Consider the following 24,160-nt stretch of genomic DNA (forward strand, 5'->3'; position numbering starts at 1 on the left):
TTCCTGTGCATAATGGGGGTGTGCATTTCCTCCCCCAAAACATAAATAAATAAATTCAGTCAACTAAATACTGTACATTCAGCTGTGATACGAAAACCATCCTGTGTAAGGGGATTTGACTGGGTGTAAGGCAGGCTGTAGTGCTTCTAGTGAGTGCTACAGGGTGGGCAAACACAACTTACAGTTGAGTTTGTGAAGGCACTTAAATAATCAGGGTAAAAACAAACAACATATTAACTATCATACAAGACCTCTTTATTCTTAGTCATTATCAGGGATTAAATTTCTTCAAATGCACTTCTTCTGAATATGTGGTTTATTTACTATGAGGGCAAGTGTGTGTTTAATTGTCGACTACTGTGTTTCTTTGGCACATTTTAAGTTATGATAATGATTTCATTTAATGAAAGATTTGTGTTGCTGATCACTTAAGCAATCTGGCATTCAACCCCTGAAGAGCTGGTACTGTTTTTGTGGTGACTTCCAGGTGATTTATTTCTATATTTAACTATTCTTAAGTGGTTTATCACTATTTATTACAATATTATCCTTTATTATGCTTTTACATTTTTCAGTGAAAATCAGGTATTTTCTTATATTCAATTCACTGATCACAAAGAGTAAATCCAAAGGTTGTTATATAAAAACAGAGAAAAACAAAAAGGGGCTTTTTCAGCAAAATATGCCATTAACTGAACATAAAAACAAGTGTCTCCAACCACTGTCATTTGTCAAACTATATGGGTTTTACTGGTGAATCAATGTTGCAGAAGATGATGGTGTTTCCATGTTCACTATGAAGCCTCTTAATGTCCAAATGTGACATATCTAATGATGATGAAAAGCTCAGAAACAGTATTTTACCTGAATCATTTACATGTATTGATAGGATTAGTGGATCAATAGTTATTAAACATGATGACTTTGGTGAGCAACGGCTATTTAGGTCTTGAGGGTTAATTTACAAAATGATGTCTGGGAAAATACTGTAAAAGCTTATGTTTCACTGTGGATAGTTTGCTGGTTCTTTGCATCAGATATCTTCATTCCATTGTTTAGTGTTGCTAGAAATCAGAAGTGATACTTCAAGGTTGGTAGCCACTGTACATGAGAAGCATTTCCTGCATTAAAGGTCTCTCACAAGCTGGGGTTACATTGACGTGACATCTGTTTTCCACCAAATTCAGACTGTCTGGATAATTTACAGAAAAACTGAACTGCAATAAAATATTTATACACATGTAGTTATTTCTCCTACTCATATCGCAAGTTATTTGGTATTAATTCACTGCGCGGCTATAATTTACTCCAAGAGCCAGTGTTTCCCAGCTCCAGCTTCCAGAAAAAACTGTGTGCACTAGCAATCACATTTGGGATTGTAAGACTAAAAACAACCTGTACATTGCATATGCAGCACAATGGGGAAATCAACCTAAAGGTACAAGCTTTAAAGCAACACATTTAGGCTAATAAGCTGGTAATGGTTGTTAAAAATATGCATACAAAATATTAAATATACTGGGAAAACATATCGTCACACTTCAAGCCCACCTCAAATGGGTTTTGAATAAACCTCATGGAGTCTGTAGTGTACAAATTCAGAGACTGTTAGTAATGTAAATATTGTACAGTCCATCTCAGATGATATGTCATCTTGGAGTTCTGTCAGAAGAATTGCTCTTGTTGGCATCAGCTGCTGGTAATGACTTCTATCTGTTGACTAGATCTGAGCCATGTGTGGAACAAACCACGTAGTGAGGTGTGCTGTTGTCTGTCACTTGGGAGCTCGGGGTGTTGCCATTGGTCGGGCTGCACACAGGACTGCAGGTGGGATTACAGGTGGTTGTGAGTCTGCGTAAGTATTCTGCGTGGACTGGTTTGTGGCTCTGCAGGACCCTGATGGCTTCATCGACTGTAAACCACTTACGCTTCCTTCCTGCAAGAAGAAAACAAACACTTGCTTTTTTTCTGATTTACAGACAAGTCCTGCTCCGTCGATGTTGTTGGGATCAGTAGTGGAAGTACTTTCACTAAGTACTGCACAATTTTATACATCTCAGAAAATGTTTGTGATTGACTGAAGAGGGAGATACTCCTTTATTGGTATATACAGTTGCGGAAAAAATTATTAGACCATCTCTTGTTTTCTTCAATTTCTTGTTCATTTTAATGCCTGGTACCACTAAAGGTACATTCGTTTGGACAAATATAATGATAACAACAAAATAGCTCATAAGAGTTTAATTTAAGAGCTGATATCCAGACATTTTCCATGGTTTTCTTGATAATAACCAAAATCATTTAAGTTCTTACACCAATATCTATGGCATTGTACTGCCAAAGACAGTGCTTTTAAGCATTACTTTTAATGGTCTAATGATGTTTTTCCGTGACTGTATAATAACATACAAACAATATATTTAAAAACTGTTTTGGATTGTCTTATCTTATTTGGAAATGCACTGCTACTGCTGAAAACAGGCCTGTTTTTTTGACGTCATGAAAAGTTGACTTTGGAGAGATACATCATTCTCACAGTTGACTTTGGAGAGATACATTGTTCTCACAGGACAACAAAACAACAAACATATGATAATCTTCTTAGAATGTGATTCATTGCTGTAGATTAAACTACCAGCAGTAAATAAAATCATGCAAATGGGCTCAAAGGTAAACATGTACAGCAGTAGCATACACATGAATGAAAAAAAAAAGCTACACTAAACCCTTTATATGGGGCGGCCATGGCTCAGGAGGTAGAGCGGGTCGTCCATTAACCAAAAGGTTGGCTGTTCGAATCCCACTCTGTCCTAATCATGTGCCGTTGTGTCCTTGGGCTTCACCCACCTTACCTCCAGTGTCACTCACACTGGTGTATGAATGCATGTATGAATGTTTGGTGCAAATTGGCGGCCATGCTTCCGTCAGCCAACCACCCCAACCACCCCAGGGCAGCTGTGGCTACATACCACCAGAGTATGCATGTGAAACTGAATCTATAATGTAAAGCACTTCGGGTGCCTTGAAAAGCGCAATAGGAATCTAATCCATTATTATTTTTTATACAGTATATAAAGCAATGACTTGCACAATTACCACTTTTACTTTCAATACTTTGAGTGATTTTTGCGAATCACACTTCCTTTTTTACTTTTAGTGGAGCATTTTCAATGTCGTATTAATAATTTTGCTCAAGTAAAGAGTGAACATTTTTTCCACCACTGATCAGGATGAACCTAAGACCTTTCTTCTTTGCCTCTGAACGTAAAAGCATCTCAAATCCCTCATCTAAATCTTTTTTGATATCTGAAGTGATTCACTGCAGGCCCTGACATTCTTCTCTTAATGCTCTGAAGCGGTGCTGCTGGTTGTGACTCAGAGTTGCACAAGTATAAGTTCTCATCCTGCAAAATAAGCTGAAACCACAAACACTGAGCGTTGTGAAGGTTACAATAGGGTGAATAATTAGTGTTTTGAAATGATCAATTGCTTTATTCTACATGTAAGCTTTTAATTGAAGATAATATATTCCAAAATAACCACTGGGTAATTGTACTGAATTCTCATCTACAAGGTTCTTGAAGGGCTGTGTAGGTGGAGCTTGCATCTCATTCCTTTGCACATATAGTCACCGAAAAAAATTATAAGACCACCCTTGTTTTCTTCAATTTCTTGTTCATTTTAATGCCTGGTATAACTAAAGGTACATTTGTTTGGACAAATATAATGATAACAACAAAAATAGCTCATAAGTGTTTAATTTAAGAGCTGATATCTTGCCATTTTCCATATTTTCTTGATAATAACCAAAATCACTTCAGTTCTTGCATCAATAGCTATGGCATTGTGCTGCCAAAAACAGTGCTTTTAGGCATTCCATGTTTTCTTTTCTGTCTGTTTTAGTCGCATGATGCACACAGGAGTTAGCACTTGATTGCAGAACCACTGTTTTTGATGACTTTTGATGGTCTAATAATTTTTTCCACAACTTTAAGTTCTCTCTTGATCTACTCAAAAAACGTATGCTAGGTTAATTCTCCTGTCAGTGCTCTTGACTAAGATCTGATGTTGATCCCTGGGCACCACACAGTGGTATTCACAAGTTAAATGCAGAAAAGGAATTTTCCTGCAGCAATGATAAAGAGGAACTTTATTTTTTACTTCACTTTTTTCCCTCAATGACTGTAACTGATCACAACTGCAGTTTTTTGTATGCATTTTAAACTCCTTACTCCCCAAGAGTGAAGCTCATATTACAAAACATCTTCAGGAATAAACGATGCAGCATGTTTTACTGCACTACATTTAAGAGTGGAAGTGAGCATGCCCAATTTATTTATATTGGTGTTTACAAGACCTTTAAGTCACCAAAGCTTCCAAATAAAGCATCTTCCATAAAATACTCATATGTCCAGTAAACTGTATGTGTGGAGTTATTTATATTTCACTTCAAAGCCTTCATCTCCTCCCATTAAATTCCATCCAAATGGTGTTTTGGTGAAGGAATTCAGTGGGCCTGTGATAATCAGAGGGTGGTGTGAGAGTGGACGACTCACCTACTCTACGCTGACACCCTGAAGTGCATCACTGCTGGCCTTTCAGTGGAGGGGAAGAGTAAATTAGAGCAGTAGTGCTGAGGCCTTCGCGCACAGTCACAGCCCTCTCACAGGGCAATAGAGGACAAGAGGAGGGGGGCTGTGGTGAGTGATGATAACTGGAAAACAACTGGGCACAGCAAACACTCCTCCCCCTTCTGAACAGGCCCGACTTATTTATGTGGGGGAAGCCAGTAAATGATCACAACCACTTTTTTCCAGACCAGTCTGAAATACTTTTCAGTAAGTCAGGAAGTAGGTTTAAAATGCCAAAACATTCAAACAAATAGTGGAAATTGTTTTTGTAAGCACTGCATTGCACGCCTCTACACACTCTATATATCTGTGATAGAATCAAAAGATTATTATGAATATAAAATATGATTTTTTTTTTTTTATTTATAGCACAGGTAAGCTGTAATCCAGTATTTGTTTGCCTCTGCTCCATATGACAAGACAAAAATAATCATATGACAAAACATCAACTTCAAGGTTAGTGTTTCTTTAAGAGAAGGAGGAGGGCTACTTTGACATTTTTGGGAATACAATTATTTGTTTTATTCTTGAGAGTTAGATAAGAAGACTGATACTGCTCATGACTGAACAGTTTTGTTTTTTCTGTTGCTGTAAATTTATTGTTTAGATTTATTGTTTTGTGAAATCCAGAGCATCTTGTAACTGGAATGTTTTTGGAGCTTTTGGAGCTCTTTTTTTTTTGTTTTTTTCTCCCTATTTCTAATCTTTGGTTAAATTATGCTAAGTGGCTCCTGGATGTAGTTTAGTCAGTGGACAGATGAGACGGGTATTCAGCATTTATTTTGGATGCTATTTTTTAGGAATGAGAAGGTGTACTTTTTTATTTCACTGTCTTGTATATTTGTATTTTATTGTCTTGTATCCATATCTCAGTGCAAAACCAACTGCCTTCCATGGACAAACAAAGTGGAAGCTGAACTGAGTATTTAGACATCTGTCTATCTACTGTTTGACAAAAAGTAAACAGTTCCTTTAAACATACCTTATCTAATTTTACACCATAGGCAAAGTTAGCCTTGTCCCAGAAAACCACATATATAGGTTTTCTAACCTCAGTCAAATAGGCTTCAGCACAGTACACACAATGTGATCACTGTTTTTTAATGCTTAATTTAGTTTTTTATTTTTGTTATTGGTAAATATATAATTATTTATGTAAAATTATTAGTATCATGATAGCAAAGGGAGAAGTATACCTATGTTGACAGAATCCTCCCAGTCCTCCAGTGTCTCCGTCACGATGAGGACATACACATATGTTCGGTGCTTTCTATCTTGATTGTGCTGCAAAAGTTTAAACAGAGAAACTGCTTAATCACTTTCATGCAAAGACAAAATGTAAACTGTGCTTCATCTAAATTATACATGACCACAATACCTTAAAGGAGTGATATTTTGCTTTTTTTAAATGGAATTATACATTTTAAAACATTTCTCTGTGGTCTACATAAACTGTAAATGCTATGCTTGGGTCTGAATTCTTCATTAATTCAACTCCACAGGTTCATCTTCAACCCTATTTTTGAGTAATGACACCAGAAAGGTTGTTTTGAGCGCTGGCCCTTTAAATGCAAATGAGCCACTTCACGCCCCACCCTCTCCAGGTTGTTGGCTGTGCTGCTCTGTCCCTTTCAACCAACAACTGAACATTTTAGGTAATCGGCTCAAAATTTGGACATATTTTCAGTTTTTACTACAACCACTGCTGCTGACAAACAATTATGTTGTACTCAGAGAAATGTTTGTCGGAAGTCTTGACCTTATGTGCAAATGTCATGACGTGACTAGTTATAGATGTAACAAATCAAGCAGAAATAAAACAGGTTGTAGAAATCCACTCAATTTTTGCCAAAATGAATATAAAGATAGCTTCGCAACACCTGGAGGGTTGCAATTCAAACTTTTCAAACTATTAGGGTCCCCAAATGCACAAATAAATGCACCAAAGGTTTAGCAAAATATGACCCCTTTAACACAGGATTTTAATGTGTTATTTTAATGTAATGTGTGTAATTTAAGTGTTTACCTCAAAAATGCCCAGGAGTCTTCCCAGCTTCCCCTTCACACCAGCCTGCACAGACATGAAGAAATCAAGTCAGGAGTCAGTAAGTTCATTTATGTTTGAATGACCCCAGTACTGCTGTTTATAACCAGCATTCTTTGATATTTTCAGATTCTGCTAGAAAGCATGCTTTGGCGTTGGGAAAAGCATCAACACTGGCCTCATTTAGGACAGGAAACGCTGCCACGTGCCTGTGTGGCAGCATAGCAGAGATGACCAGTTAGACCTAAACATAGTGTGACACCCAGCATAATGAAGCAGGGGGCTTAGCACAAGTAAAGCATATAGGTCAAGATCCATTTCTGCTTGTACAGTTTGTTACAAATTTATTTCAGAGAGGGGCGGGCTCTGAATTTAACCAGAGCTGTGGCTTGTGGCCTGGGAGTACGAAGATGAGTATTCCTTACGTCCTTAGGGGATATTATTATCTATTGTACAATACAGTGTTATTTCCTAGTGATGATGCAAAAATAATCTGAGGCAAGGAAATCCCTCTATAGCTGCCCTGCCCTTTATTCAGATAGATGCCCTGATAGGATTCATAAATAACAAATTAAAAGGCAAGATCTGCTTTTCATTTCACAGCTTTTGCAGCCACAAATCAGTGCTAAAGAGACAAAAATATACTATGTAATACACAAAGTAACCACAAAGGCTGGAATGCATCACAGACTGTGTTGCCAAGAACTACAATCTGCATGTACTGTATGCAAATTAGGGAATATTCTTACATTCTGCATAAATTTCTCCCCTTTCTACACAAATAAGCTTTACACAAAAATAACCTATCTCACAATACATTAGCACAAACAGCCACATGCAATTCAGCTGCTGCAAATACAGAAAACTGGTGTTAACTGTGCTCAAACCAGTCTCTGAGACACTGCAATGATGTTACTGCTGCTGCATCAGATATATAAATGCTCACAGTCTTTTTTGGAATTCAGAGACACCAAAGCACACAACCAACAGTGACACCAAACAGAACATCACCACTAATGTTTCTGTGAAATCCCAAATCAATTCAGTGAAATATTAGCCCCTTCTACCACTGCAGGAAATTTACCTTTACAGAGGATTTTGAAAAACTTTGGTAAGTTTTCACTGAAATTATCTGAGAAAATCCCCCTCAACACGAATGCTGATTGGTGGAACATACTTGCAGTGTTCCACACTTCCATTCACCCACCATAGCCAGTGTGTGCCTTTAAACTAGTTTATTCCACTTCTATAAGCTTCACTTGTTTTGAATTTTGTTCATCTGGAAAATGGAGCAAAAGAAGAGAAGCTACAAGATGTGGATGAATGACGAGGTCCATTTGCCAAAAACACTCATTTTAACCAAGTGAATGAGCGCCAAATACAATGTCTCGCTCCTACAGGTGCATTGCAATAACCTGTCCATTCAAGTACACTCTCCATAAGTCAAGACCTCGCTGAATACACTCAAAAGAAATTCAGCAGCATCATTTCTGGCCTGGTTTTTCCATTGTAAGTAGTAAGGAATTCCCAGTGGTCTCCTCCAGCCTTGTCCATCCCACCCACACAAAAAGCAGAATGCACAAGTGGTGCCAGGCATATCAAACCCCGCCCCTTGCACATATTGTAGCTTATTTTGGCATCAATCCAGCTGATGTTATCATGTCTATGCGTGTGCTGATGTCAGCATTGACAAATTTCGGCCATTATAAGTAAATGGGAAAAAAAAATGTAAAAATTCATTAAAAAAATTTGAACTTTAACTTAGTTTTCCCAAAATGTAATCACATCTATTCTGGGTCACTGGCAATCTATAAACCCAATTTGGTATAAATTCAACCAATAGTTTTGCTGCTAAAATGTTAACAAACAAACAAACTGAACCAAAAACAATACCCCTTGCCTCCCCTTCAAGGGGCAGCATAATAACTCCAACAAATTCTTTTTTGCATGACTTAAAATACTGCAAAACAGTACAAACACAATAAATATCTTAACATTGTTTTGTTTTCATATAGAACTAAACTGACAATATGAGGCCAGACAATAAAAAACCACTCAACAAATGACAAGGCTTTTTAGGGATGTTTCATACCGACATGTCATTGTAAATCGTCCATTTGTTGTTTCAGGGGGAGGGCACTGTGATTGCTGCCATTGACACATTTTGAGATGACGCTATGGAGTTAGGTTTGTCTGTCCTTGTTGCCTGTATTGCCTACTGTATGTCTGTGAGGTCAGATGACTGGAAAACAACTTTTAACAACTTTATCTGTAGCTTCAGGTAACATCCACTGACTAACAATCTATCAACACCATTATGACTGTGTTAGATTTCCCAATAAAGTAATAAGGAAATGCCAGAGACATAAAAAGACCAGTCACACAAATAAGTTCCAACTATTCTATACATTTATGGCAGGGATGTTGAACATGACAGCAGGGCAATAAAACATGATCAATTCAACTGTTAGCTTCCATAGCTGTTCGCTTTGCAGCTCATCTATACAAGTTATGTCTGGTCTGGGAGGCACAGAATGAAGGTAACGTGAAACTCTTCCTAAATGTCACTGCCATACTTCAGAGCTGTCAACACACTACTGTCCAAGGCAGACGCAACCAGCTCACTCGACTCCAGCCAAGCACCAGTGACCCCTGCACTAGACCACAGCACAATCAGTAGTAACCTATACACCAAATGTCAAAACCTCAGCTGGATTTAGCACGTCAGAGAATGAAAAACATTAGTGGGACGATGATCTGCCCCTGTATTCAGTTTGAGGATTTTACTTGTACAGTCAAACATTAGGTTTTATTGGCTTGATAATTCCCTTGATCCACTGAGTTTCTAAAGCATGAAAGAACTATTCAATTCAGTTATAATTTTTCTGACCAGTAACAAATGGATTATGTCAAAACATGTTTTTATAGAATTTTGTTTCACTTTATGACCTCTGCCAAGGAGGTTATGTTTTCATCGGGATTTGTCTGTTTGTTTGTTTGTTTGTTTGTTTGTCTGTCTGTCTGTTAGCAAGGTAACTCAAAAAGTTATGGATGGATTTTCATAAAATTTTCCAAAATGTTGATACTGGCACAAGAAACAAATGATTAAGTTTTGGTGGTGATCAGGGGGGATTTTTTGTTTGTTTGTCTGTCTGTTATCAAGATAACTCAAGAAGTTACGGACGGATTTTCATTAAATTTTCAGGAAATGTTGATACTGGCACAAGGAACAAATGATTACATTTTGGTGGTGATCAGGGGGGTGGGGGTAGTTTCATATAATTCCTTATGACTACAGTCTCACCAGTGTCCTACAACAAGTGAACTGTCACCGCCATTATCTGCATCACTGATACTGTTTAAAAAAGGACCTATTATATTTTTGCCATTTTTTTCTTTCCATTAGTGTGTTATGTAAATCCATCTTCCAACAGACCCGCCTTACAGTAAGTAATATTTTTTTTTATACAAAAAACATGCAAGTAAAACAGATTTTAATATTACATAGTACAAGAAAGGTTGGTGTTTGGACCCAAGGTCATTTGCGGTGGAGATGAAGAAAACCTCCACCCAAAGGACCTGTCATTAGAGGTTGATAAGCTGTCAAAGGTGGCCCATCATCTGTCACCCTTCAGTCAAGGGGTGGCACAGTGGGGGCCATCATACTGACCAGCTGGATCCGTAAACTCCTGGTGTATCAGTTTTACAACTCAGGACAGGCCGACCCTAACGAGCCATCCTAAAAAGTACACGTAAAAGCCCATAGCGTTTCAGCACCGGTGTCTGCTTCCTCCCATTTGTTATGTTGGATTCAGGATTGAACTGATAAAGCAGAACCAAAGTCATTAACTGGAAGATATATGAGGCGGACAGTGAAAAGGGGGGTGCAGTATAAGAAAAGCAATGTTTTTTGGGGCATTGTAGCGTGTGAATCTATTCTAATAGAGCCCCAAATCACAACTATGAACCCAAAAATAGGACCAATGGCCCTGTAGCTTACCGGCCAAATTAAAAGCTTTGGGAAATGTATCCAGATGCCATTTATTATCACCCAGTTCTGTGTATTTATTATATTACAGAAATAGACCATGTTTTGGTCATATTCCAATCAAATCTGTAAAAAAATTCAAATTCCAACTTGATATCATTGATACTTACTGACTTATTGGATCAATCCACTTCCTATCTGTTATAATGGGGAAATTTTTCAAAGTTGCACCAAATCCAGAATCAGATCCGGATCCAAATAATTTCAATACCTTGTGTTGACATCATTGTAAAGAAGCTGTACACCAAGTTTAAAGTCAATTGGAATTGTAGTTTCGGAGAAGAAGACAATTTAAATTTTTTCCCCATAAGAGCCCATGTTAAATTTTCCATAAGTTCCTGGATCTAGAAGAAGATCCTGATCAGCAAGTGGACATTATGTTTTGGTCATCTCCCATCAGGGCTGTACTGTAGAAATTTCCACTGGATATCATTTATATTTACTGAGTTATTGCATCCATCCACTTCCTATCTCTTATAATGGGGAAATTTTTCAAAGTCGCACCAAATCCAGAATCAGATCCAGATCCAAATAATTTCACTAACTTTTGTTGACATCATCATAAAGAAGCTGTATACAAAGTTTGAAGTCAATTGGAATTGTAGTTTCGGAGAAGAAGACGATTGAAAGTTTAGTAATGGACGACACGACGATGACAGACGACGCTGACACCGGACACCGCATGAAGACAATAGCTTACAGCCTGTTGGCCGTAAGCTAAAAATGAGCATAACAGGTCTTCTTTAAAGTATCAGCAATTGAGAGACTTTTTTTTGTACCATTTCTTAATAAAGTAAGATGAGTCTCTTGCTTTATTCCTCAGATGAAGCTTTTCACGCTACAGATTTCAAAGATGACGTTTCGGTCCATTTCTGAACATCCCTGTCCCAAAATGTTAAAATTTTCACAAAACCATAATTTGTACAAATTTCAATATAAAGGAATGATGAAACACGTTTACATTATTTTTATTTTAATCATTAGTCATCATTGTGTATTTCTTAAGTGGAATCATTATGTTTTTTATATGCATAGATTAATGAACTACAGTAAAAATACACCTTGTGGTGGTTATTTACAACCCTGATTCAGTGTTATTGTAGAGCTGAAGTTGGTACCAAAACTAACAAGAAAAGCACTCAGAGAACACAGACCTCCACCAAGACAGATCTGCACCCCCACCCCCCATACACCACCAAAATGTAATCATTTCTTCCTTGTGCCAGTATCAACATTTCCTGAAAATTTCATGAAAATCCGTCCTCAACTTTTTGAGTTATCTTGCTAACAAACAAATAAACAAACAAACAAACAAGCAAACACACAAAGCAAAGTGATCACAATACCTCCTGGTGGAGGTAAAAATAACTAGTAAAGGGTTTCCCCAAATTTTTCCAGAAAAATGTAAAACCTTTCCCTGACTATAATATAATTTCCACATCATATCCTTTTAAGTACATGAATGTTAGCGTACTTCAAATGTCAACTTTTTTTTCTCTCTAATTATTGCTTATTCTCCTTTCCTATAAACAATTAAACTATTCAGCTGGTTTTTACAGGCAACAATAATATAAATCCAGAATTATGTAAAAATGCAACAACAAAAGGTTATTCTAGCACCTATGCCATCCATAAACTACATATCCAAAGGTCACAGCTGGAGAACATGTAAATCTCCACACTCTGGGGAAGAAAATCTTCAGACTTTAAAAGGTGAATTAATGTCTGATTATTGCTCCAGGATAGGGAAAAGCTTTTTATCTATTTTGGTCTGAAAATGGTGTATTTTGCTACAAAGCATCGCCTAAAATGTTATTCTGTGACTTCTACAATTTTACTCAATTTCATGACTTTTCTAGGGCTGGGAAATGACATTTTGAAATTACATGACTTTTCCAGGTTTTCCATAGGAGCTATGGGGAGCCATGTAGGTAATACACTGGCAGTGTGTCTGTAGACTGTTGTTGAACTTCACCAAACATAGATGAACTCACCTCCTCGTACACTTCCCTGACAGCAGCTCCACACGGCTCCTCCTCAGGCTCCATTCCTCCTCCGGGTACAATCCACTGGTCTGGATGTCGGCTGCTGCTCACGAGTAAAACCTGCCAAGAAAAAAGGTCTACCTCAGTGTCTGACTTCCATAAACACACCAAAGGCATGTCCACGTCCATCATTATAGGTGTGTCCGATAGCAGTGTTATTCAAGTAGAACTGAACATCTCTCCAGTGTCACCTATTCATTTAATTTACTTATTTTATATTTATATGCATTGAATTTTATGTGTTTTGACATGAACAAATATTTCATTTGCATATTTATTTCTATATAATAATCAAATTTGATTCATATAGTGCCACATCATAACAAAAGTTATCTCATGATACTTAACATTTAGAGGTGGTCTCAACCAGACTCTTAATAACCCAACTCACAGAAACCCAACAGAATCCTCATTCAAAGGATTGCTTTGCATACATGCAGAATCTGTTAAATCAGAAGAAAACAATCTTTTGACATTAATTACTGATCACAACAACAGTTTGGCTTCTGTAAATTCATGGAATAATGCACTTTTACTTCAATGCTTCAACTATATTTTAAAGCTAATATTTATGTATTTTTAGCATGATTTCCAAACAAAATTTACACTTGTATTATTACTTATTATTACTTATAATATTTCCAATAACATCACATATCATACTCAACTTTTATGGAATTTCAGCTTAAATAAGTTGGTGAATTTGATATGGTGTTTCATTTAAATACAAAGTCACATACCATTTTGCAGGTTCATTTTATTTAGTACAGCTGAAAAAGGTGCTAGTTTTATAATATTTTCACTACATATGATAAGCAAATACCTAATATTTTATATAAAATGCAAAATAAAGTATAACCCTTAAAGATATGATCGTAGATAACAACCTCAAAAGGTAAATGCAACACAAACAAACAAACTAATGATGTGAAAAATAAAGTGACACCTAAATTGACATTTTATACTTTAAGAAAAAAATGGCAAAAAAAAAAGATGACAAAGCAGCAGTCTAATGTGAAAGAATCCAACTAAAGCCTCACACTATGTTTAACTGACCTCAAACACATGCAGTTTGGTCTTTTTTTGAGCATGGTGCCCCTCTGGAGATGCAGTCACTTGACCTTAAACCCTATCTGGCATCACACTGACCCACATAGTGTTCACGTGTGAATACCTTCTCAATTCTGCCTTCAGCTAAGTGGACACGTGCTGCTGTTGGACTCTGCCTCAAACAGGATTAAAAACCAGTCTTCAGATATCTGCTGTGTGCATATTTTACAGCTCAGACAGCTGTCCATCAGAGGTTTCCAAAAATGAAGACGTGCATGCAGTCCTGCTGAGACCTGATAGCTGAAGCAGGTCAAAGTTTTAAGGAGCAACGTCCTCACCGTCGCTGAAGCTGGTCTCACTTACACAGAGGAGACTGTGAAACTTCCACCTGCTTTGTGAACCTCAGCTGTAATTTTTTTTTTTTTTTTTTCTGTAACAGGGTCAAGAGTGAGTGAGATAAACCTCTCAGGGCTCCATCAGATTCAGAAAAACTTCAGGTGTATTTCACTGCTCAACATCAGTCTCATTAATATAAGCACACTGCAGAAGTACCTCAAAGAGCGTCAGTGTTCAGGCTTCGGATCACTGGTATAAATGCTTAAATGCAAGTGTGGGACACGTCAGATTTTTTTTTTGTTTCCTGCTTTTCTAAACTCCAGAATGTACTTTGGTAACTCTGTCAATATTTAGGTTTGGATAAGAGGCCATGAAGAAAGTAGAGGTGTAGTTACTCTGTAGAACAGGAGTGTCAAACACACGGCCCACAGGCCAAAACTGGCCCTCTGAAGGGTTCAATCTGGTCCAGAGGATGAATTTGCAAAGTGCAAAAATTACACTGAAAAATGACAGTCAAGAGTGACATTGATTCTTGACAAATTTTGATCATAAAGTTAAATGCTATATTTTTCAGATTCAGATGCTTATTATACTAAATGTTTTGTGTATTTGTAGAACCACTACAGTCTATAAGCTGTAATACACAAGTGTAAATGATAAGCTGAGAAATAATATTGTTAAAATTGCACATCGTTTTCTTAAGAAATTTCCGGTTATTCATGAATGTTCATGGTTATTCACATTTCGGACTTGTCATTATTTCTAAGTTATTGTATTAATATTTTACTGGTCCAGCCCACTTAAAGTCAAATTGGACTGTATGTGGCCCCTGAACTAAAATGAGTTTAACATCCAGAACCTACAGAATGAAACCTTCACTAATGAGATGATAAAGACAAAAAGAATCGTATATCGTGAACAGATGGCTTTGGAGCGATGGTCTACATCAGGGCTGCAATTAATACTCATTTCTATTATCAATTAAATTTACAACAACCAATCATCAGTTTGTTGTCGTGGAAAAAAATGTTTCCTAAAGCCCCAAAAATATGTCCACAGATATCCTGTTTGAAGCAAAACCCAAAGTTGTTCAATTATCCTTCTAGATGCTTGAATCTTTAGATTTTTAAAAAACTTTTATTTATAGGACTCCTCAATAAATTACTCAGACCAAATAACTGATTATTAAATGTTGCAAAATAATTAATAACCATCAACTAGTCTATTAATTTTTTTTCAGCTCTATTCTACATTATTATTTGGATTAAGTCACTCAAGAGTAGAATTTTACAAGTAATAACTTTCAGCTGTACACTCAAATACTGACTGATTTTAAAACTCTATTAATGACAATAACAGCATTTTATGAGAAGACAGGATACAATTCACAATTCATGCTATCATACATTGGAAATAGACAACAGACATATTATTGTGCTCTAGTGCGATTAGAAATCAACATAGTCAGTAGAAGTTTTTGAGTCATCTTAAAACAAACAGACTCTTATGCGATGGCATTTTACACAGGCATTTGTATGTTTATTTTTATGCATTTATATCAGAACTGACTGGCATCTATGAGCAGTAACTGCCCTCTTTTTATGGATTTTATGATGCACTTACTGTTGTTTTGAACTGCATCTCTTATCTTTTATATGATGAATTATCTCTTTATTTTTATGTGCTTTTATTGTGTTAAGCATTTTGTAACCTTGTTTTAAAAAGTTCAACATAAATGAAGTGCCACATTAATGTACTGATATCCAACAAGAGTATTACACTGTCAGTGACATTAATGTGATTAACACGGTATTTAGAGTCTGATGTGTGATGGATGTTTTGCATATTCTGAGCTGCGGTTTCAGAGCAGTGCGTTTCATGTGAATCCCAGTCTGTGCAGAGGTCCGTGTTGTAGAAACACTGGCAGCTAACTTACTGACACAAATGCACATAACACACATGCATGCACAATTTCCCACCAACGCCGTGTACAACACGTAGGCACTCGCACAAAGCCAAAAGGCTTTATAGAAACCACTGGATCAGCAGTTGTCTTTCTGCGTGAAAACAACAGAGCTTAGTAGAGGAGGTTAATGACCCCGATGCACACCTCAGAGTGAGGACGAACTCTAAACATGTACTTCCACATGAGCTCTACTGTGGTCAGAACCAAGCTGAGTACAACTGCTTGATACTATAGCAAGTTTCAGTGGGTTATGAGTAGTGTCGACCAATTTAAATATCACTGCAACTTGAACATTTGCAATGGACACATTGCAAAAAACCAGCATGAAACATAATTCAAAGTTGTTGTCCACATACTGAGATGGAGACATTACATTTATTTAAGCTGTCGAAATGTATAGGTTTTAATTATTTAAGCTGTAAGAAGTTTTGCTGAGTTTAGAAGAAGCTATTTTGCAGGGAGCAGGGAAAATTATATTTAATTTTGTTCATTTATATAGAAGATTTAGGTTATACAAAGTGTATCCTGAAGAGAATACTTAGTTTTGTAAAAAAATTATTAGACCACCCCTTGTTTTCTTCAATTTCTTGGTCATTTTATTGCCGGGTACAACTAAAGTTACATTTCTTTGGAAAAATATAATGATAACAAAAATAGCTCATAAGAGTTTAATTTCAGAGCTGATATCTTGCCATTTTCCATGGTTTTCTTGATAATAACCAAAATCGCTTCAGTTCTTACATCAATATCTATGGCATTGTACTGGCAAAAACAGTGCTTTTAGGCATTCCATGTTTTCTTTTCTGTCTGTTTTAGTCACATGATACACACAGGAGTTAGGACTTGATTGCATAACCATCGTTTTTGATGACTTTTGATGGTCTAATATTTTTTTCCGTGACTGTATACTAACAGGAGTGTTCAGAATTATTAGAACACCAAACAGATCTGCAAAAACTGACCTTTTTTCACTCCAAAACATGGTTTAATTTGATAATGTTTGTGAGGGAGATGGTTGCTCTAAGGACAACAAATATCAATAACAAGTATCAACAAATACCCTCAGTTTTTATTCACTTTTAACTTTAAAATTTACTTAATGAACAGGTTTGGCCTTGTACATTCAATAGAATCACACAGCTGTGTCCTAAAACTCTTACATCACCTAAAACTCATGATCACACTTGAAAATGATTACACAAGTAATTTGGCTTCTTCTGTGAAGGATCATGATTGTGTGACACTGAGAGTGAAAAAAGCCTCTCTTGTGTTTTGTAAAGAAAATGACAGAAATTTACGGATGATGTTTTTATTCTATGGTTTAAAGAGCTTAATAACTTAGTAGATATTTCATTTGTTTTATGGGTATTTTAATGGCCAGTTTAAAAAAGAATGATAAAAACTCTTAAATATGCCAATAATAAATTTGGCCACCACTGTATAACTATTGAAGGACAGCATGCCACACTCACTTTTTTTCTGTGTTTTCCAGGTACAAACACAACTTACAAGCACTCCAGATCTGGTTTGTAGTATTTTTTTAAATAAATAATTGTATATTTCATTACTGTGGCAAGAGAAAGAATCATATCCAATACATACGTGTTTTAAATTACGCTTAATGTTTGCTGTTTGTGTTGGTAGTAAATGTACTAAAGTAGAAAGACAAAGGAGCAGTACTAGTATGTACACTTCAATATTTGTTTATCACCACTCAAATCTTCATAACAATAATAACAATCATAATCTCCTCTTAGATAAGAGTATTACTGACTGATAAAAATACCTGTTTGCCTCATTTACTGCAGAATCATTAACACTACTTAGATCACTATTATTAAATTGAGATCAAATCTGGTATGTAATTAAAATATAAGTTGCATATTCATCTAATTCATCTATTCATCTACATACACATCTAATATAAGTTAGAAATACAAGGACAGAACTGCAGTTGTTTATAATACAAAGACCACTGACTTCAGCTTCTACTCTCCTTAACTTTAGGTGACATGTTGAGGAAGTGACTGTAAACTAGGCATGCAGGCCGGATCGTTTACCATCCAACCAGAACAAAAACAGTAATAATGTAGAATCATGATGGATGGGGTGTGACGACAGCCCCTGTAATGGAGACCACTGGCACTGAACATGTTAAGTTAAATCTATTTACACACATATTGATTTTGGACTCTTCATTGAGTAAGTCAGACGTATTGGAGCATTCTCTGTGGAATAGAAACCCTGAATCAATACTGTTTTCTCACCTGTTTTTGCACTAGAAACTTAAACCTCAACTTTTCTTCAGTTTCTGGAACATTTAACATCATGAGATGCTCGGCTAAATAAAATGATAGCACCACTCACCACTTCCTGTTTGTCTCCTCAACAGGATGTAGAGGAAAAGAGTCAGTTGACCTCATGGAGCAAAACCATTGTAACAACTGCCATTATGTTGACTATATATGTAACTGATATATTTATAGTAGGGCTCAAGTAATATGTTTTTCTCAGGGTCAGTATTGGTGTTAACAACTGATATTTGAAAGAGATTTGCAATAAAAAAAAACTAAAATAGCATTGAGACACCTCCATACTTATTTATTTTTGTTGTCATCCCATGAAAATTCCAAATTAATCCTCAGTTTGTCTGAAAGAAGAAGAAACAACCTCCCATTGCTCTGTTTTCAAGCTACAGAAAAGCCAGCCAGTGACAGAAGACCTTGGCTGAACAAAAGCTGCAGAGACTGGGGGTGTACTCTCAAATTCTGCAGGTTTTTCCTGATTTCATCTTTTAAAGAAGAACTGTGAATACCAACCAGCACATTTCTTGGGAAGTGAAGTGAATTTTTTAAACAAACAAATATGAATTTGTACTGAAATGTATGTTCTGAGATTGAATTAGGATTCTTAGGTCATTTGCCGCAGAGTGAAAAAATCCAATCATGAAAATGAACAACTGGTATTTATGTGAACATAATACCATGTGAAAGTATGTCAGGTACTACAATACATAGTTACATCTGCAAATACAACTCTGCTGCATTTTTGTCTTGAATATCCAGGTCTTGTATGGAAGACATGGACACTGTATGCTCTGGACACAGTGTCCATTTCTTCAAACAAGACCTGGATACTGGTTGATCTGAGTAAAGTCCACATTTCCACTGAATGATGGTCCATCCCAGACGTGGAAAACACTGGACGCAGTAAAGTCTGAAGTTGGTTTAGCGGGTGTAACTCCATTTTGTAGACCTCAATAATCCTGACCCACGTGGTTCTATCAGCTACAGATGCATGATGGTCATTAATGCAGTCATCTGTATAGCAGTATTTATCTTAGATGCATCTTACGCTTTATGCACTGAAATACATTCAGATTCATGGAATATTTTAACTCTGCTAGGGACTGTAAAGCCTGAAAAACCTAAATTCCTTCCAGCCTTTCTTCAATATGTTTTTTTTTTTTTTTTTAAATTATTGAACTATAGAAACATTTGAAACACAACACACAATGCTTTTCTCATGTTTGTTGAGTAACTCATGTTGAATAAATCACTCAAATCTGTCCCCAAGTACACTGCAGTGGTATAGTTCATTGAATACTAGTATATGATGGGTGTACAGGCACAGAGTGGAAGTCTGAGAGTGTGAGCAAACCCTGAGCTTTGATTATATTTTTTAGCAGAAAGCCTTTCTCCATAAATTTAACATAAGCTTTATTTAGGAAAATGTGATCTAAAATGTCACTGAAATGGATGTTAGACATAAGTGATAATGTAGAAAAAATATTAATTAATCAAACAATCCACGTAGTAATTTTGTTTTTGTACTTTGGAGCAGCTACATTGGTTTAATTATTGTAAATATAAGTTTCAACTGAAGCTTCAACAACACCAAAAAGCATGAAAGGGTTAATGGTGAGACACTAATAATTTGTGGATCCTGTTGGAATTATGCAATGATTTACATATTTGTCAGTTTAAAAGATCATTTTAGATTTCAAAAAAGTGGCAGTTTCTTTCATTCTCTTTCTATGATCTGTTTAAAGTCTCTGAAGATGTTTCTGCAGCTTAAATATGAATCAACCTGTGGTGATTTTCACATCTTTGAATATTTTGTTTCCTCACTCTCGAAGAATAAGGTGAAATATGGAAAATTAGTGGCATGTATTATATGGAACAGGAGATGCAGTCCACTGCGGCACTTTAAACTAAACTAGGTGTTACTTCACTGTATTTGATAAAATTATGTTTTGAATAGAAAAATGTCATATGTGTAAATGGTGCTGCAGTTCAAACGGGATCAAAAAATCGTTTGTCTCTTGCCATTGACATCCAATCATGTTTTGTACTATTCAGTGGGGCAGGACTTCCACTCCCTATTTAACCACTGCTTATTTTTTATTTATTTATTTAATTTGCACTGTGTATAAGTTACTAACATACAAGTTGTTTTTTTTTTGGGAGGGGGAGTTAAGTTATATATGTGCTATTTTCATATGATGTAGGTTTTATGTAAAAAATGTTAAGGTGTCACATGCAAGTAGATGTCTCCATGTCTTCACTTCGTGTTTACTTATGCACCACAACATTCTTCACTGATATCTTTGGTTTTCTTCTTTTGAGAATGTGGGTTAATTCAGGGCTGCAATCTGATACTGACCATATGTCTGAACAACCAAACAGAAATGTGATCTGAGCAATAAATCTGAATTGATGACTGAGGCTGGCAGTGTGAACATCGCCATAGTGTGTTGGTAGATGTCCATAAATGCTAGTATTGGTGGTTGGAATGAGGCCTGGGTGATTTGGCCAAAAGACTAGAGCTGATCTTTTGAGTTAAAATCACCATCTGCATTCTCAATTAGTAGTTTCTGTTTTCCTAGGTGTTACTAGGTTACAATGTAGCGTGATGTTTTTTGGGTTTTTTTTGGAATTTGGCTGAAACTCTTTGCTTCATTTCTAGCTACAAGGATTTAAGACGACTAGAAGAGCAAGAAAGTTTAGAGAGCATGTTTTAATTATTTACTTATTTAATGACGTTCCCCTGAAAAGTAAATGAGGACTGTCAGCCCTGGATGACACTTTACTTCAATCTCATTCCGCTGTGTCACAAGCATACAGCCACTGCCACTCAACTGACAGACCCTTTCATCATCGTGCAGTGTCACCAGCAACAATCAAAGAGACTTTTAGCTTATGTCAGCACTCTGCGACGAGGTGAAAGAGAGAAAGAGCATGATGGTGGTGAAGAGGAGAGAGAGAGAGAGAGAGAGAGAGAGACTGATGGGGAAGAGGAGAGAGTATCAGCATGAGGAGCAGGAAAGCAAATCTGTCAGGGGACAGCAAGTGCCTGCACCTTGTTTCTATAAATTGCAGCTGTTAGGTCACTTGGTGTTTAGCACACAGTGTAACGCTCAACCCCCCCACCCCAACCCACTACAACCCCACTCTCCTATCACATGTGGGCTTGAGATGGGTTGCCGTCACTAGGCAGACACGATATGATCTGGGACAACCCCTGATGAAGCTTCCACTGAATATTTGAAGTCTTAAATATAACTGTAATCGAACAGCATGAAATGGAAGCAGTGCATGGTTTAGAAAATGCTGCTGCTATTTATATACCCACATCTTAACATGTTTCACAGACATTTCACAGAGGTACAATAAACTCAGCTGCATTAAAAAAATTGCACTACACTGTACAGGTGTTGATACAAGGTTCTTTTTTCTTATTTTAATTTTCTTACATTTTTTATTATAGGCCTATCTTGTATGGGGCTCTGTATCGGCAAGAATCTGGCGATACGATACAAATCACAATACTAGGATCACGATACGATATATCATGATACTGTTAAAAAGGCAATTATTTGTTTGTTTCTTTTTTCTAAATGATTATTTCCTTGAAGAATTGAATTACACCAGAAATCTGCACAAATACTAAACACATTTTTATTTGATCCCAAAAGGATCTAATGCTATATCACAGAATGTTCCTGTGTTCAAACTGCAATTCTGTTTTACAGACATTACAGTTTAAGATCCTGTTCAAATGTTCATATTCTATCAGTTCAGAACTAACATCAGAACATTATTTTTGTGCAATCCCAACAAAGGAACTAACATTATTTAATAAAAGAGCGTCAAATGATAAACAAAATAATAACAAAAAAGAACCTCCACAATATCTGCCCTTGAATAAATACCTAAAAATATTGATACAGTACTTTTTAATATCAATACAGTATTGTGAAATAAAATATTATGATATATTGCAGAACCGATATTTTCTTACAGCCCTAATCTTGTATTTAAAATTTACTAGAGAGACAACATCCACCGTCAAAGAAATCCTTGTATGTGTTTACGTACTTGGCAACTGAAAATGATTCTGACATTGATATTTGGGCCTCCTTCTATATCTGAGTATGACAGTAATCATTTTTCTTTGTGGCCCTCAGATACAGAGTAAACCATGTCAATAAATCCATTGGAATTATCAGTCAGATTAGAGGAAATGGGGTGTTGCAAGTGCAGAAAACCATGAATGCAGAGTAGATGCAAAGTTCCATCATGAAAACTGGTCTATTTATAGGTTGAGTTGTTAAAAAAAAAAAAAATAAAATAAAAAAAAAACAAAAACTAAAAAGTTAAAAAAACAAAAACAAAACTAAAATGTATAATAATCACATGGAACTGAAGCCCACAGTCACTGATAATGGTTTTTAACCTGCAGTGCACTGCTTGCATTATAGTGAAATGAAGATTTACAGTGGTAATCCTCTGGACAGGACTACCCTCCTGGACAGGAAATGAAAAATCAGAGTCTCCCAGTGAGTACTGGTGGGTGCCAACTTGTGAGACCCCCTATTGTTAGGCAGGTCAAATATTTGGCCCTGGAGCCAAGTTGTGTTCACCGCAATGGGAGACACTGCACTGTGAGAGTATGGAGGGAATGAGCACAAGAGACTAAATCCAGTCTAAATGGGTCCAAAGGAGGGTTGGTAAAGTTTCTGACATTTATTGACAAGGGTCTCCAAAACAAAACCACCTCACCCATCTTACCTCGTCCTCCTTCTCGTTCCTGAAGCACAGACACGCCGCTCTTCTCTTGAACCCTTCTCCGTCGTACGTCCTGGTCTGGTTGGGTTTAAACTTCATCATATATATTTATATTTATAGAGCTCCAATCGTCGGGTACCAAGAAACTGGAGAAAAAACACTATTAATGCCGAGAATGTGGCTTTAAACCAAGCGCTACAGACAGCGGCTTCAGTCGTCGGAGTGGGATTGAAAGTATCAGACGCGGTTCTGTCCAAAATCCACGGTTCGTGCGTCTTCAGTGGGTCCCGGTTGTGCGTCTGGTACCTGATTCATTCATGCCTGAGCTCCGACTGCAGACGATGTCAAACTGCATCTAGTCGCGTTTTGTGACCTACCATGGTAGTTTAGTGCTGCTGTCAACACGCACGATTCAACAAACACTTTTGCATCTGTAGTCTCCAAGCGACCAGCTGACCTGAGACCAGCAGCTCCCAGCCCCCCCCCCCCCCCCCCTGCACACCAGGGTCAGGTTCAGCAGTGACAAGATTTATTTCAAAAAAAAGAAAAGAAAAAGAGTTTTGAACCCTTGGTTGCACTCATACTCCTGAACACAACAAAATATTAGACATAAATAATTCTACTCTACAAACACTAAGAAATTGTTTTCACCTACATCCAGGGCCGGATCTGGCCACACTGGTGCCCAAAGCAAGATCAGGATCTTGGCGCCCCCTCCTGGTCAAACCATATGACAACTGATTGTATTTTAACCCTTCTAACAACTGGCTGTATTTTAACCCTTTCATTCATGAATTATGAGAACCTTAATTAAGGTTAAAAAACAATTTCTCAGTGTTTGTAGAATAGAATTGAATAGAACCCCTTAATTAAGTTTCTCATAATTCGTCTTGTACCTGGTTCATTCATGCCTGAGCTCCGACTGGAGACGATGTCAAACTGTACCTAGTTGTGTTTTGTGACCTACCAT

General features: G+C 36.8%; 1 protein-coding gene across 2 annotated transcripts; it reads right to left on the bottom strand.

Moving 5' to 3' along the window:
• Positions 1-716: 716 nt before the first annotated feature.
• On the bottom strand, positions 717-24,160 carry nudt4a (nudix (nucleoside diphosphate linked moiety X)-type motif 4a). Of its 2 annotated transcripts, XM_030136136.1 has the most exons (6): positions 24,087-24,160; positions 23,194-23,496; positions 12,718-12,828; positions 6,658-6,702; positions 5,828-5,915; positions 717-1,936 (listed from the first exon to the last, which is right to left on the bottom strand). In XM_030136136.1, the coding sequence occupies exons 2-6, from the start codon at positions 23,290-23,292 to the stop codon at positions 1,710-1,712; spliced, it is 570 nt and encodes a 189-aa protein (XP_029991996.1). In that variant the 5' UTR covers positions 23,293-23,496; positions 24,087-24,160; the 3' UTR covers positions 717-1,709. The 2 variants fall into 2 exon arrangements, with proteins under 2 accessions (XP_029991996.1, XP_029991995.1); XM_030136135.1 differs by lacking the exon at positions 24,087-24,160 and having other exon boundaries at positions 23,194-23,613.

The sequence above is a fragment of the Sphaeramia orbicularis genome, chromosome 6 (genome assembly GCF_902148855.1).
Source record: "Sphaeramia orbicularis chromosome 6, fSphaOr1.1, whole genome shotgun sequence".
Lineage (NCBI taxonomy): Eukaryota > Metazoa > Chordata > Actinopteri > Kurtiformes > Apogonidae > Sphaeramia > Sphaeramia orbicularis.

Excerpts from the sequence above, each read along its gene's own strand:
- nudt4a (XM_030136136.1), bottom strand. The coding sequence starts at position 23,292 with ATGATGAAGTTTAAACCCAACCAGACCAGGACGTACGACGGAGAAGGG. Across the intron at positions 12,829-23,193 it reads GGAACGAGAAGGAGGACGAG|GTTTTACTCGTGAGCAGCAG; the intron begins GTAAGATGGGTG and ends TTTTCTTGGCAG. Across the intron at positions 5,916-6,657 it reads GACTCCTGGGCATTTTTGAG|CACAATCAAGATAGAAAGCA; the intron begins GTAAACACTTAA and ends AAACTTTTGCAG.